Source organism: Carassius auratus, unplaced genomic scaffold, assembly GCF_003368295.1.
Source record: "Carassius auratus strain Wakin unplaced genomic scaffold, ASM336829v1 scaf_tig00021243, whole genome shotgun sequence".
NCBI classification, from domain to species: Eukaryota; Metazoa; Chordata; class Actinopteri; order Cypriniformes; family Cyprinidae; genus Carassius; species Carassius auratus.
The window spans coordinates 104,083-118,558 of NW_020525093.1; the positions used below are offsets into that span (position 1 = coordinate 104,083).

The 14,476-nt window shown below is 39.6% G+C and overlaps 1 protein-coding gene across 1 annotated transcript; it reads right to left on the bottom strand.

The window, feature by feature from the left end:
* Positions 1–319: 319 nt before the first annotated feature.
* On the bottom strand, positions 320–14,089 carry LOC113076780 (myosin heavy chain, fast skeletal muscle-like). Its single transcript, XM_026249478.1, has 38 exons — positions 13,868–14,089; positions 13,465–13,608; positions 13,233–13,389; positions 10,456–10,483; positions 10,238–10,352; positions 10,054–10,146; positions 9,889–9,952; positions 9,693–9,791; positions 9,506–9,609; positions 9,193–9,331; positions 8,984–9,102; positions 8,713–8,862; positions 8,454–8,624; positions 8,072–8,378; positions 7,004–7,077; positions 6,835–6,922; positions 6,639–6,756; positions 6,383–6,506; positions 5,903–6,039; positions 5,562–5,817; positions 5,234–5,476; positions 4,971–5,147; positions 4,730–4,875; positions 4,555–4,645; positions 4,081–4,470; positions 3,878–4,004; positions 3,661–3,779; positions 3,360–3,556; positions 3,085–3,268; positions 2,837–3,002; positions 2,614–2,738; positions 1,824–2,132; positions 1,509–1,712; positions 1,301–1,426; positions 986–1,156; positions 798–902; positions 616–711; positions 320–493 (listed from the first exon to the last, which is right to left on the bottom strand). The coding sequence occupies exons 1-38, from the start codon at positions 14,066–14,068 to the stop codon at positions 320–322; spliced, it is 5,838 nt and encodes a 1,945-aa protein (XP_026105263.1). The 5' UTR covers positions 14,069–14,089.
* Between the last annotated feature and the right edge of the window lie 387 nt (positions 14,090–14,476).

Genomic DNA, 14,476 nt, shown 5'->3' on the forward strand with positions numbered 1-14,476 from the left:
TGGAAATGAGATTTACATTTTCTATGCTGCAATGTGTCTGCCATACTTTTCACTAAAGCAAGTGGGTTAATGCATAAATACACAGTTTGATCAATTCATATGTCATTAATAGCGGTTCACTTTGGTTATTTAGTGTGATTGCTTTCACATCAGAAGCAAACCATATTGGAGTTTGCGTGAACCTTACCCCAGACCACACTTTTTAGGTGGACTCTGCTATAGTTCACAGGTGCACACCCGAGTTGAGGAAACATTGTCTTATTTTATCCAAATGAACCAAAATCTGATGTCAAACAAACCTGGGTGTACACCAAAAGTACTAAAAGTGTCTCATTTTACAGCTACTATATGCCTTTCTTACCTTCCCAGCGTCGCGGCTCTTGGCTCTCAGCTTGTTGACCTGGGACTCAGAGATATCAGCGCGCTCCTGAGCCTCCTCCAGTTCATGCTGCACCTTCCTGTACCTGGACAGGTGAGTGTTGGCCTGCTCCTCCTGTAAGGATGACACCAGATATCCAACCCCTTTCAGAGCATTGCACTCCTGGCACTGAATGTATTGTCTATTGAATATAGAATATCAAAACCACACACTTAAGACATGTGACATAGACTTACAGCTTCTTCAGCCTGGCGCTTGTAGGCCTTCACTTTCAGCTGCAGCTTGTCTACCAGATCCTGGAGTCGGATCACGTTCTTCTTGTCTTCCTCAGTCTTTGGGTAAAAGTATTGTTGATGGTCTTAGTTTACCTATGTAAATTATAATGAAATGTAAGTTTCTAAATCCTGTGTAATTTTACCTGGTAGGTGAGCTCCTTTACTCTCCTTTCATATTTGCGCACTCCTTTCACAGCATCTGCACCACGTCTCTGTTCAGCTTCAACTTCAGCCTCCAACTCACGCACCTTCAGTAGAGAGAGATTGATGTCACCTGTCAAATCTCTACCATAGCCAGTTCATCTAAGACTGTGTTCAGCTTGTAATTTACCCTGGACTCCAGTTTCTGGAGCTGTTTCTTTCCACCCTTCATGGCCAGACTCTCAGCTTCATCCAGACGGTGCTGCAGGTCTTTGACAGTCACCTCCAGGTTCTTCTTCATCCTCTCCAGGTGAGCACTGGTGTCCTGCTCCTTCTTCAGCTCCTCAGCCATCATGGCAGCCTGAAATATAAGCCAAATCAAATTAACTAGCCAATATAGACAGAACTAGCCAATATATACAGAAAGTTTCCCTTTGCGACCACATGCAGACAAAGTTAAATAACTGTTTAATTTAGAACAGAGCAACAGAATGTAAGCGCTCACATCAGTGATGGCCTTCTTGGCTTTCTCTTCTGCATTTCTGGCCTCCTGAACTGCATCGTCCACCTCACCTTGAACCTGGACCAGATCAGCCTCAAGCTTCTTCTTGGTGTTAATAAGACTTGTATTCTGTGGGATTTCAGCAGGTAGTTTAGTGTACATTTAACTAATGATGTGTTATCATGTAACCCTGAGTATAGTTTTTCTGTACTTGTGAATGCAGCAGTCCCACACGCTCGCTGGCATCCACCAGCTCCTGTTCTGCCACTTTGCGGCCTCTCTCTGTTTGCTCCAGGCCAGCTCTCAGCTCCTCAATCTCTGCTTGCATCAGGTTATTCCTGCGCTCCACCATGGCCACCTGCTCCTTCATGTCCTCCTGTCCTCTGACAGCTTCATCAAGGTGCAGTTGGGCATCCTGTGGAAATTTTCTTTCTTTGTTAGTGGCATGTCATGTTTAGTTTCATTCATGTATAATATTATTAAACATGTTATATCTGTTCCAGTTCCTCATTCTACAGAACTATACCTTGAGTTGTCCTTGGACATTCCTGAGCTGTTTCTGGGCCTCAGCAGCCTGGCGGTTGGCATGACTCAGCTGGACCTCCATCTCATTCAGATCTCCCTCCATCTTCTTTTTGACTCTCAGGGCATCATTTCTGCTCCTAACCTCAGAGTCCAGAGTGCTCTGCATGGAATCAATCACTCTTTGGCTGTTCCTCTTGATCTGTTCCATCTCCTCATCCTTCTCAGCAAGCTTCCTGTCAATCTCACTCTTCACCTGGTTCAGCTCCAGCTGTACACGAAGTATCTTGGACTCTTCATGCTCCAGGGTGCCCTAAAATGGAAAAGGGCAAATATTTCTATCATACATCATTATCAAAACATGATATAGCCTCTGTAATTCATGAAAGCAAATTTATGAGTGATTAAGAAGAAAATATTTAGCAGAATTTTATCAAATACAGTTTTGAATCACTCCATATTCAGTGTTTTAAATTATTCAAGAAACAGTGTCATTAATATTTTAGTATAATAATATTTGAGTTTAATATTTTATTTAGTGTCATGTTAATATTTGGGTGAAGTCATGGCCTCGTGGTTAGAGAGTTTGACTCCTAACCCTAGGGTTGTGGGTTTGAATCTCGGTCTGGCAATACCACGACTTAGGTGCACTTGAGCAAGGCATCGAACCCCCAACTGCTCCCTGGGTGCCGCAGCATAAATGGCTTCAGATGGGTTAAATGCAGAGCATGAATTCTGAGTATGGGTCACCATACTTAGCTGAATGTCATGTCACTTTAGTAAAGGAATTTCACCTCAGCTTCTTCTAGTGCAGTCTGGATCTCTGATTTCTCAGACTCCACTGTCTTCTTGGCTTTCTCTAACTCATGAATGCTCTTTCCAGTCTCTCCAAGCTGCTCAGTTAGGTCAGAAATCTCCTCTAAATGGTTTAAAAAGCAAAATTGTTATCAGAATTGAAAGCGTACTGTTATAATGCTTTTCTCTTTTTATTAATTGTTTTAAAAAAGTGCCATTTACGTTGCAGATTCTTGTTCTCCCTCTTCAGGGTCTCGAGGTGGTCAAGAGCTTCCTCATAGGAGTTCTTCATTTTGAAAAGCTCAGTGCTGAGAGAACGAGCTTCTTTCTGAGCTCCTTCAAGTTCAGCCTGACTTTCCTCATACTTCTGTTTCCACTCTGCTAGGACCTGGAGAAAAAGTTAGTCATTGTTAATTAGCCAAGTCCATGGCACAAGGTTTAGATTTAAAGATTATCCACATCCTTCTCACCTTGTCAAAGTTTCTCTGTTTCTTGTCAAGGTTGGCAGCCAAAGCATTTGCTCTCTCCACATCAATCATGAGGTCCTCTACTTCACCCTGCAGTCTCTGTTTGGTCTTTTCCAGAGAGGCACACTTGGAGTTCACTGCCTCAATGGATTCTTCAGCATCCTGCAGACGCTGGGCAAGCTTTTTCCTGAAGAAAGTGGTATAAAACGATGAAACCTTACCAACATTTGAAATATTAAATGTAGGGTGCCGAAAACATTGTTCTTTGTTGTATTTACTTGGATTCCTCAAGCTCCTCGGTCCGCTGGATGGCATCAGTCTCATATTTGGTTCTCCATTGGGCCACCTCACTGTTGGCCTTAGACATTCCCCGCTGGAGTTCAGCTTTGGCCTCTTGCTCCTCCTCATACTGCTCTCTGAGCAAGTCGCAGTCATGACGGGCAGACTGAACCGCATGGGCCAGAGCATTCTTGGCCTGTAAAGCAGCATATTTTGAGTTTTACAAAATAACAATCTTTAGACTTTAGATTATCAAAGCTTAATTTTCAAAACTAACTCATTAATTTTGTATAACTCTACCTTGACTTCTTCCTCAATATGCCTTTTGAGTTCCTCAATTTGCTGTGTATAAGCCTGTTTTCCTCTAGTTAGCTGTGAAACAAGTGCTTCTTTCTCTTCCAGTTGGCGGCTAAATTCACCTTGAAATCACGTTAGAAATATTACTATGAAATTTAATAACAGATACATTTTTTAATGCATTAAGGTTTTGATGTGTACCTTATTTGCCATGCCTTACCATTTTCAGTCTGAAGTCTTGCACGCTGTGCATTCATGTCATTCAGCTGACGAACATTTTCATCACTCTTGGTCTTGATTTCACTCAGCTGGTCTTCCAGGGTACGACACATCTTCTCTAAATTCGCCTTAAAAGGTACAGGATTTTAAAAACAGATGTTTGTAAAGATGCTTTTATATTTAATGATTCTCTAATGACATTACCTTTGCTTTAGCCACAGCCTCCATGTTGCTTGTCAGGTCATCAATCTCCATCTTGTATTCACTCTTCTCCTTCTCCAGCTTCTGCTTGACCCGCTGAAGGTTGTCGATCTGTTCTCCGAGTTCAGCTACACTGTCTGCCTGCTTCTTTCGGAGAGCTGCAGCTGTAGCTTCATGCTGCAAGGTGGACTCCTCCAGATCACGACGCAACTTCTGGAATTCAGCTTCACGCTTCTTGTTCATCTCAATCTGGGCAGCAGTAGCACCACCAGCTTCCTCAAGCCTCTCGCTGATCTCTTCAAGTTCCCTGGAGAGATCAGCTCTCTGCTTCTCCACTTTAGCACGAGCAGCTCGCTCTGCCTCTATTTCCTCTTCCAGCTCCTCGATACGGGCCTAATTGAAGTGGAAAATTTGATATTTGTAATGTGGATTTGCCCAGCAACTTCTTCACATAAAAAAGATTATGGTCAGCATTACCTGAAGCTCTTTGATCTTCTTCTGAAGCTGAGCTCCCAAAGACTGTTCATCCTCAATCTTGCTGAGAAGCTGACTTATCTCAAAGTCCTTCCTGTTTTGAAAGTAGTGTTTTGTAAAATGTGCAAAATACTTTTTTGTCAAATGTGTAATCGTGGGAAGGTTGACATCCACTCACTTTTTGATCTTTTCATCTGATTGCTGTTTGTCATTCTCCAGGTCCATTATGGACTCCTGGGCCAGTTTCAGATCACCCTCAAGCTTTCTCTTGGCTCTCTCAAGGTCCATACGGAGCTTCTTCTCTTGTTCCAGTGAGCCCTCAAGCTATTTTTACAGAAACCATAGCTTTAAAATCTGTTAGATAGCAACAAAAGAATTCACTTTGATTTGTGACATTATTCTCATGCCAAACATCTTACATCGTCCACTTGCTGCTCAAGCTTTGTCTTAGCTTTAGTCAGAGTGTTGACTTTGTCTTCCTCTGCCTGAAGGTCATCAAGAGTCTGCTGGTGTGCCTCTTGGAGGGCTTTCTTCTCTTTGGTCAGCTTTGCAATGCTCTCATCCTGAGAGGCCATCTCCTCTGTCAGGTTTTTCACCTAGATGGAAGCATTGTTTATTGGTTTCATTCTCAGGAGCCTGAATCACAATCAGCAGTATCATGTAAAAATAAATAAATACTGACTTTATTTTCTGTTGCATGTTTCTCCTTCTCCACTTTTGCCAAGGTGAGCTCCAGGTCATCGATGTCTTTCTTCAGCTCGGAGCATTCATCCTCCAGTTTCCTCTTCTTGGCAGTCAGTTCAGCATTGATTTCTTCCTCGTCCTCCAATCTCTCATTTGTTTCTTTGAGTTTGGCCTCAAGCTGGATCTTGCTTTTGATGAGCCCTTCACATCTCTCCTCAGCATCAGAGAGGTTTTCAGATTCCTGTTCATTGACATGGATTAAGTTAATGATTTATGTTCATAGCTATCGGATCCATATTAGGATCAGTAAGAGCTGAAATACTCACAGCTGTTACTTGCAGTTGAAGGTCATTTTTCTCTTGAATAAGTGACACCATTTTCTCCTCAAGCTCCTTCTTTTTAGCTAACGCCTTTGCCAGATCCTCCTTCATTTTTTCATAGTTCTCCTTCATTGCTGCCATTTCTTTCTCAGTCTCTGCACTCTTTAGAAGAGGCTTGATCTTGAAGTAGAGCTTCATCCATGGCCAATGTTTGACATTCATGAATGAGCGGATGTTGTATTGGATGGAATAAATTGATTCTCTGTGTAAATTATAATCAGTAAATCAGTCATTATCATTTGCCATAACACAATTCTTTTCCAGACAGTTTTGTAAGTTGATTGTACCTCCTTTCCATCATTTTGACAAACTCTTTCCTCATGACGTATCCACGACACAAAGCCTGAGTCATGGTAACCAGCGATGCTAGTTTCTCATCTCTCATCTCCTCAAGAGTACCCAAAAGACCAGCTTTGAAGAACACCTACAAGAATAATAAAACTATATTAGTGGTACAGTGTTGAAGAAGCTAAGTATTCTTAAATGTAAATGTCACCTGCATTATGGTATTTTGCGCATTATAATGATGTTATAAAATATTCTAAAGTAGCTTAAATACCGGCATTCAAAGGATTTCTGTGGTTTTATCACTGATGCAACAATTTGCTCCCAATGGCAATGTCACAAGCACAAAGGGGTCCATATAGAAATGTTATGATTGTGTGGTGTGGCATAAAGATTTGTTTTCAGTAGAATTATGCAAGTCGATAATTAAAATTAGAGTACTTTTGGTTTTGGTGGTGCAGAATATTTACTGGGTGACTCACCTTGGTGTGTCCAAACTTGTATTGGGTGTGGTCAACATCAATAGAGCCCAAGAGTTTCTCTGAAGCCTTTTTGTTGTCAATGAACTGTCCCTCAGGGATGACACTAGCATTTAATACTTTGTATCTAGAGGACATTAAGGTACAATTTGTTTTTGTGAAGCCACAAAAGGGATGAAAGCATGAATCTGAAATGTGGTTAAGATTAGGTGGTGTATTATCTCTAATTAATAGGCTGAAACAGGTGTAGTGTCTTTACCTCTGCTTGAAGTCACCATATAGAATTCTGCTGGGGAAACCCTTCCTGCAGATTCTGATACCCTCCAGCACACCATTACACCTGAGCTGGTGGATAACCAGGAAGTTCTCCATCAGACCTGCAATGCAAATATTCTTAATGTTTCAGAAGTATACTAAAACTATAATCCATTTGAGTTTTTGGGGATCAAGTTTACCTGGAGTCTTGGACTCATTTGGAATCAAACAGCGCACAAAGTGAGGGTGAGTGCTCCTTAGGTTAGTCATCAGCTTACCCAAGTTCTCCTGTGGAAATATTTGTCATTAGTCTAGTTTTTAATATAGAATAAGTTAAAAACCTTCATTAAAAGAGAGAATTATGTTTACCCTAAAAAGTGCAGACACAGTCTGGAAGGAACCACCCTTCTTCTTGCCTCCTTTCTTTCCACCACCACCCTCAGCTGTTTTATGTCAAAGAAAAAAGTTATTATTGATATTGTGTTGCTTTGTATTCATAAAACCATTCGATAAATTGGTATTTGATAATGACAGTTTATTAAAGGGTCATTGGATGCAAAATTCACTTTTACATGTTGTTTTTTAACATAATTGTGTGATGGCATTGTGTGTACATATCTATCCTATATTGATACAAATCCACCAAGTGCTTTTTTTTTTAAATCCCCAGTAATAATAATCACTTTCTCAGATCAGGCTGTTTTGAGATTCTTGGTAGAGTGGCATAGTTCTACACAGGCCCCTCCCATGAATATTGACTGACTTGGTCATTTTAGCACAAACCCACCCTGAGTGAGCTGTCATCCGTCTGCAATTGTTTCGAGGCTGGAGCAGGTATAGACCAGAATATCTCCTAAGTGACTGAGGTGTTTTGTTGTTGGATAAAATAATAAACATAGCAGCTATCATTTACTCCCAACATCTGAGTGGCTGAAGACGCAGAGGATTATTTTTGTTTTTGAAGGGAATGGGCACCCCCATCTACCTATATGTGTCTTTGTTCGCGCAAATAATTCAAGATCCAGACTAACCTAACCCAGGTTTAGACCATTAGAATGATTTCTATTTTTGCAAGATGAATTATTTCCCTTTTCATTTAATCTATTTGACAGTGTAAAAGGGTATTATTTTTCACTACCATTGAGAATTTTTAAACAAAGAATGCTACTGACTCATGATTAAAACCATAAAGAATAATATCAACTTGTGGAAAATAGGCATCCGATGACCCCTTTAAAGTAACTTCACTGTCAATGCTAGCTGGCATTGATATATTTTATTTTTTAATTGACTGTAGACTCGTGGATCATATAATATGTTTTGCATACATAATCCTATCTTTTTGTCTACCTTTTAATAAACGGGCTTCTTGCATGTAATTACAACATGAAATTTAGATGAAGAATTTAAGAATTTAAGGAATGCAGATGTTCATACCTTCAGCAGCTCCATGAGCGGCATACAGGAAGGCCAGCACTTTTAGTGATGATTTTTGGTAAAGTTGTACGACAGAGTCGTTCAGTGGATCCTTGTTCTTGTCCAACCAGCCGACAATGTTGTAGTCCACAGTGCCGGCGTAGTGCACCAGAGAGAAGTGGGCCTCGGCCTTACCTTTGGCAGGCTTGGGCTTCTGGAAGGCTGCACATTTGCCCAGATGCTGATCATGCAGCTTGTTTTTGAAGCTTGTGTCTGTTGCCTTGGGAAACATGCACTCCTCTTCAAGGATGGAGAAGATGCCCATTGGCTGTTTAAGAAATGTTCACACTCAACAACATGCACAATGTGAATAGTCAATTTAATGTACTGAATGCCCTCTTACCTTCTCAATGAGCTCAATGCAGGCAGCCAAGTCCATACCAAAGTCAATGAACTCCCAATCAATGCCTTCTTTCTTGTACTCCTCTTGCTCCAGAACAAACATGTGGTGGTTAAAGAACTGTTGCAGTTTTTCATTTGTGAAGTTGATGCAAAGCTGCTCCAAGCTGTTGAACTAATAATCATAGAGAAGGAAGTTCTTACTGCTGACTGCTATCTTTTGTATTGTGATTCTTACAGAGACATTAATAACTGATGCTCACATCAAAGATCTCAAATCCAGCAATGTCCAGCACACCAATGAAGAACTGTCTAGGCTGCTTTGTGTCCAGCATCTCATTGATACGGACGACCATCCACAAGAACATTTTCTCATAGACAGACTTGCAAAGAGCCGAGACTGCGTTGTTCACCTGAGAAATTTAAAGGTCAGTGCAACTGATATCAGACTTCTTTTCCAAGAATAAATGTATTTTCTGAATATCTATGGCACATTTCTAGGTTTTTTCACCTATTGAGAAGATAAGTGATCACCTGTGGTACTGTCTGGCCTTTGGTTACCATCTCATTTCCAACCTTCACTCTGGGGTAGCACAGGGCTTTCAGCATGTCAGCGGAGTTGATGCCCATGAGGTAAGCGATTTTATCGGCCACTAAGGTAGAACAGTTTTATGAATTACTTTCACCAATGAAGTCACTGATTACGTCATTGTTTGCATGCTTGTGTTATTGATACCCCCTACCTTCAGTGCCGTCAGGTTCAGCTTGCTCCTCTCTCTGCTTCTGTTTGAACTTCATGTTCCCATGATGCATCACAGCACCTGTCAGCTTGTAGATGCTGATTTTCTCATCAGCATTGAACCCTAGAATGTCAATGGCAGTCTGTTTTTACACAGACCAAATAAAACAAATAATGCGTTAATATGCAGTTTATATTTCATGCATGCAGTATTAGCACCTGTTCATGCTATTGTTTTTCTTTTTAATTCCAGATACATTGCTTGTAATCTGAAAATACCTCTACTACTACTAATAAAAACAGAGTTGTCCACATACATCTGTAGCAATGAACTCCTCCACATCATTGATGCTCTTGACAGTGATTTCCCCCTGACTTATCATTGGATAGTCGTAAGGGTTGGTGGTGATGAGCAAGGCCTCTATAAAGAGTTGATGTGCAGCATGTTAACAGTGCTCTCAAACTAGGAAATAACTGAAACACACAATCCTGTAGATTTCTCACCGAGCAGCTCTGGCTTGTGTCCAGTCATGAGCTGGTAGAAGATGTGGTAACTCCTCTCAGCTGACAGCTGGAATGTCACTCTCGACTTTTCCAGCAGATCTGTAAAAAGTGATGAAAAATGAAATTTAATTTAATTGATTAATCCACTTTTTAGTCTTCAAATAAAAATATTTGTCTTTAAACAGTGTTGACTCACAAGTTTCAATATCAGCTGAGGCCAGTTTTCCAGTGGTCCCAAAATGAATCCTGATGAATTTACCCTACAGAGATTGAAAACATTTACAAAAGCTTAACTCTTTGGCAGTTTTGAAAGTGTGACTGATGTTTGACAATGTGGAAATGATTAATAAGTGCAACTTACAAAACGAGAGGAGTTGTCATTCCTCACAGTCTTGGCATTACCATAAGCCTCCAGCAGAGGGTTGGCTGCCACAATCTGGTCCTCCAGTGATCCCTAATGTAATTGTAGGGCAGCAGATAGTAGATGTGAGATGAAGCTCAAATACTGTGATCAATAACTCTGTCTAGAATATGTATTTACTAACCTGCATTTTTCCAGGGACTGGCTCTGGCTTCTTCGGTCCAGACATTGCACCAACAGTTGCAAAGTACTGAATGACACGTTTTGTGTTCACAGTCTTTCCTGCACCAGATTCTCCACTGGAGATTGAAATAAGATCTTCTTTTAGTCATACATTTTCAATTAATTTATATAGACAATTAAAACTATTTTAATTAATCCATTAAAAGAATATTTACTCACGTAATCAGGACAGACTGGTTCTCACGATCTGAAATGAAACCATGCAATGTTAACAGAGTTTGCAAAATAGGTTGCACTCAATATTAAATTGAAAGTGGGTTTGTGAAGTATTCTTAGTTAACTCCGCTATTCATCATTTTTATTCATATAGAATAAGTCTGTTACAACTTTTATGCAGTAATACTAAATAATGACACTATAGTCTTTTAGAGCTGTATTAAAGCAAAATCTGAATTTTCTCTGAGTTGTCACCATATATGAGATTTCATTTCCATTTCCATTACATTTATTCATTTAGCAGACGCTTTTATCCAACATGACTTAAAAATGAGGACAATAGAAGCAATCAAATCGACAAAAGAGCAATAATATGCAAGTGTGTGTGCGTATATATATATATATATATATATATATATATATATATATATATATATATATATATATATATATATATATACAGTACAGACCAAAAGTTTGGACACACCTCCTCATTCAAAGAGTTGTCTTTATTTTCATGACTATGAAAATTGTAGAGTCACACTGAAGGCATCAAGGGCTATTTGAGCAAGAAGGAGAGTGATGGGGTGCTGCGCCAGATGACCTGGCCTCCACAGTCACCGGACCTGAACCCAATCCAGATGGTTTAGGGGTGAGCTGGACCGCAGACAGAAGGCAAAAGGGCCAACAAGTGCTAAACATCTCTTGGGGAACTCCTTCAAGACTGTTGGAAGACCATTTCAGGCGACTACCTCTTGAAGCTCATCAAGAGAATGCCAAGAGTGTGCAAAGCAGTAATCAAAGCAAAAGGTGGCTACTTTGAAGAACCTCGAATATGACATATTTTCAGTTGTTTCACACTTTTTTGTTATGTATATAATTCCATATATAATTCCACATTTGTTAATTCATAGTTTAGATGCCTTCAGTGTGAATCTACAATTTGCATAGTCATGAAAATAAAGAAAACTCTTTGAAGGAGAAGGTGTGTCCAAACTTTTGGTCTGTGCTGTATATATATACCAAAAAGTTTGGACCAAACTTACAGACCAAAAGTTTGGAAACATTACTATTTTTTATGTTTTTAAAAGAAGTTTCTTCTGTTCACCAAGCCTGCTTTTATTTGATCAAAAATACAGAAAAAAAGTAATATTGTGAAATGTCTGGATAGAACAAAAGCTTGAACACGGTTGTGAAGGATGTTACCACAAAGAAAGAGCCTGATCTTCTAGATGTTGAATAAAGCAAATCTACAGGACCAGACAGTTTTAGCAGTGTGGTATGAGAAAATCAGCAGATCATCAATTATAACTCCAAGGTTTCTGGCTGTTTTTGAAAGAGTTATGTTTGATGAGCCTAACTGGATGGTGAAATTGTGATAAAAAGATGAGTTTGATGGAATCACTAACAGTTCTGTCTTGGCAAGGTTCAGTTGAAGGTGATGGTCTGTCATCCAACAAGAAATGTCTGCTAGACAAGCAGAGATGTGAGCAGCTATTGTGAGATCATCAGGATTGAATGAGAGGTAGAGTTGAGTGTCATCAGCATAGCAGTGATATAAAAAGCCATGTTTCTCAATGACAGAACCTAATGATGCCATGTAGACAGTGAAGAAAAACAGACCAAGAACTGAGCCCTGAGGCACCTCAGTAGTTAGATGTTGCAACTTGGACACCTCACCTTTCCAAGATACCTTGAAGGACCTATCTGTGAGGTAAGACTCAAACCACTGAAGTGTGGTTTCTGAAATGACAGGAGGATCTGGTGGTTCACCGTATCAAAAGTGTCAAATCCAGCAAGATAAGTAATGATTTGGAGGCCGCTCTTGCCAGTCTTAAGTCTGTTTAAATGCCGAGGGTAAAACACCAGTGTTTTGAGTGAGTGCAGTTACAACTGCAGGAGAAATGGCTTGAAGGAGATGAGATGGAATAGGATCAAGCGGACAAGTAGTAGGATAATTGGAAAGGCAATCAAGTCAACAATTTCGCTGTAGATTTACATTCACATTTAATCATTTAGCAGACACTTTTATCCAAAGCGACTTACAAATGAGAACAATAGAAGCAGTCAGGTCAACGAGAGAACAACAACAGTATACAAGTGCCGTGACGAGTCTCAGTTACCCTAACGCATAGCCAGGTTTTTTTTTATTATTATTAAATGATGACTTAGATAAAGTGACCCCAACTAAGCAAGCGAGAGGAGACAGCGGCAAGGAACCATAACTCCATCAGTGACAAAATGGAGAAAAAAACCTTGTGAGAAACCAGGCTCAGTTGGGGTAGTAGGTAACACTATCTTCAGATCAAAAGAGTGTGGAAGTGCAGATTCCATGACTGATTCTGTATCATCTTTATTGTATAAAGCACTATAGTAATAAAGGTGACTTTACTTGAATAATGCCAAATAATTGTTCCTATAAATAACTAATACAATTAATGTATTCTTGAACTTTAAGAAAGGACTTGTATCAGTTCAAAACCTCAGCCAGGTTAGGTTATCAAGCTATTTTTTTTAGCAAAACATACATTAATTGAGGATAAAAATGACAGCCCTCACTTAAACAAACATATCAAATAATAATTTCTTTTTTTGTATATTACATGATCTAAAATGGCATACATATTATTTATATCTAACTTATTCATCTGTTTACAATGTCACAACAGTTTATAGACAATGAATTATACACTACTAGTTCATACTAGTTTTTCTAAAATGCATTTTTTTTTCTTTGTCTTTTTAATCCGCATATATAGACACTTCCAGAGTCCACTTACCAGTGAGCATGAACTGGTAGGCGTTGTCAGAGATGGAGAAGATGTGAGGTGGGGCTTCAATCCTCTTTTTACCTCTGTATCCAGCAACAACAACTGCGTCGTACACTGGGAGCCACTTGTAGGGATTGACAGTGACGCAGAACAAGCCAGAGTAGGTCTGAAACAGAGATAGTCCAGTTTTACAATGCTGCCGCCCCATACCAGGAATAAAACATGATTGACTTAGACCTACATAGATCATCCATGCTGCGTAACGCTCTTTGAGGTTATACAGCACACAGGGCTCATTGAGGTGGGTCATCATGGCCATGTCCTCAATTTTGTCAAACTTGGGAGGATTCATGGGGAAGATTTCATCTTCTTTTACTGTGACAGTCTGTAATGAACATTGATCAGTATCAGAACAGGTGTAGGGCATTGCGTTAGCAGCACAAGGTTGTGGATTTGATTCCCAGGGAACACATGTTAGATAAAAAAAAAACATTAGCCTGAATGCACCGTAAATCCACATATGCTAAATGCATAAATTTAAATCAGAAGAAGGATGAGACTTTTTGTACACATATTTGTAACATATTTTACTAGAGAATGAAGCACAGTAGCATATAAAATATTTTTTTATCTATGATACTTACTTTTCCACTGTGAGTTTTGACAGTAGCTTTGCCACCCTCTTTACTAACAAGAGTACCCTTCAGGTACATCTCATCTGCATCTACCACAAAGAATGCCGTTTTGGCATCAAAGGGGGTGTTCTGAGCCTCAATTCTCTCTTTTTCTGTTTTCCGGAGGTAAATGGCCGCCGGGCCGAAACACTCCATTTCACCATCTCCCATGATGGCACTTCAACTGTGGAGCAGAAGTCAAGTCACCTTTATTTATATAGCGCTTTAAACAAAAAAGATTGTGTCAAAGCAACTGGACAAAATTAATCGGTGTGTCAATAATGCAAAATGACAGTTAAAGGCAGTTCATCATCAGAACTGACATCACAATACTGGTAGACTTAATTTGGTTCACTTTTTAACCTTAGTTGAAAGTTTCACATAAAGGAGTTATTACATTGTAATAAATTGCATTACAATTATTGTTCATTTATTATTACAAATGATCAAAACTCTTATGTTATTAGCACTTTACCTTGTAAGATGCTCAGAGAGAAATAACAGCTGTCACGTTCAGGATTCTGAAAACAGCAACAACAACAAAAACACCTGGCTGAGTATTGCATTATAGTTTCTATA

Bases quoted from the DNA above. Each gene is read 5' to 3' on its own strand.
- LOC113076780 (XM_026249478.1), bottom strand. From the start codon at position 14,068: ATGGGAGATGGTGAAATGGAGTGTTTCGGCCCGGCGGCCATTTACCTC. The intron at 6,757-6,834 runs GTAAACTTGATC...TTTGCATTGCAG, and splicing joins AAATGAGTCCAAGACTCCAG to GTCTGATGGAGAACTTCCTG. The intron at 1,713-1,823 runs GTATAGTTCTGT...AAATTTCCACAG, and splicing joins ATGTCCAAGGACAACTCAAG to GATGCCCAACTGCACCTTGA.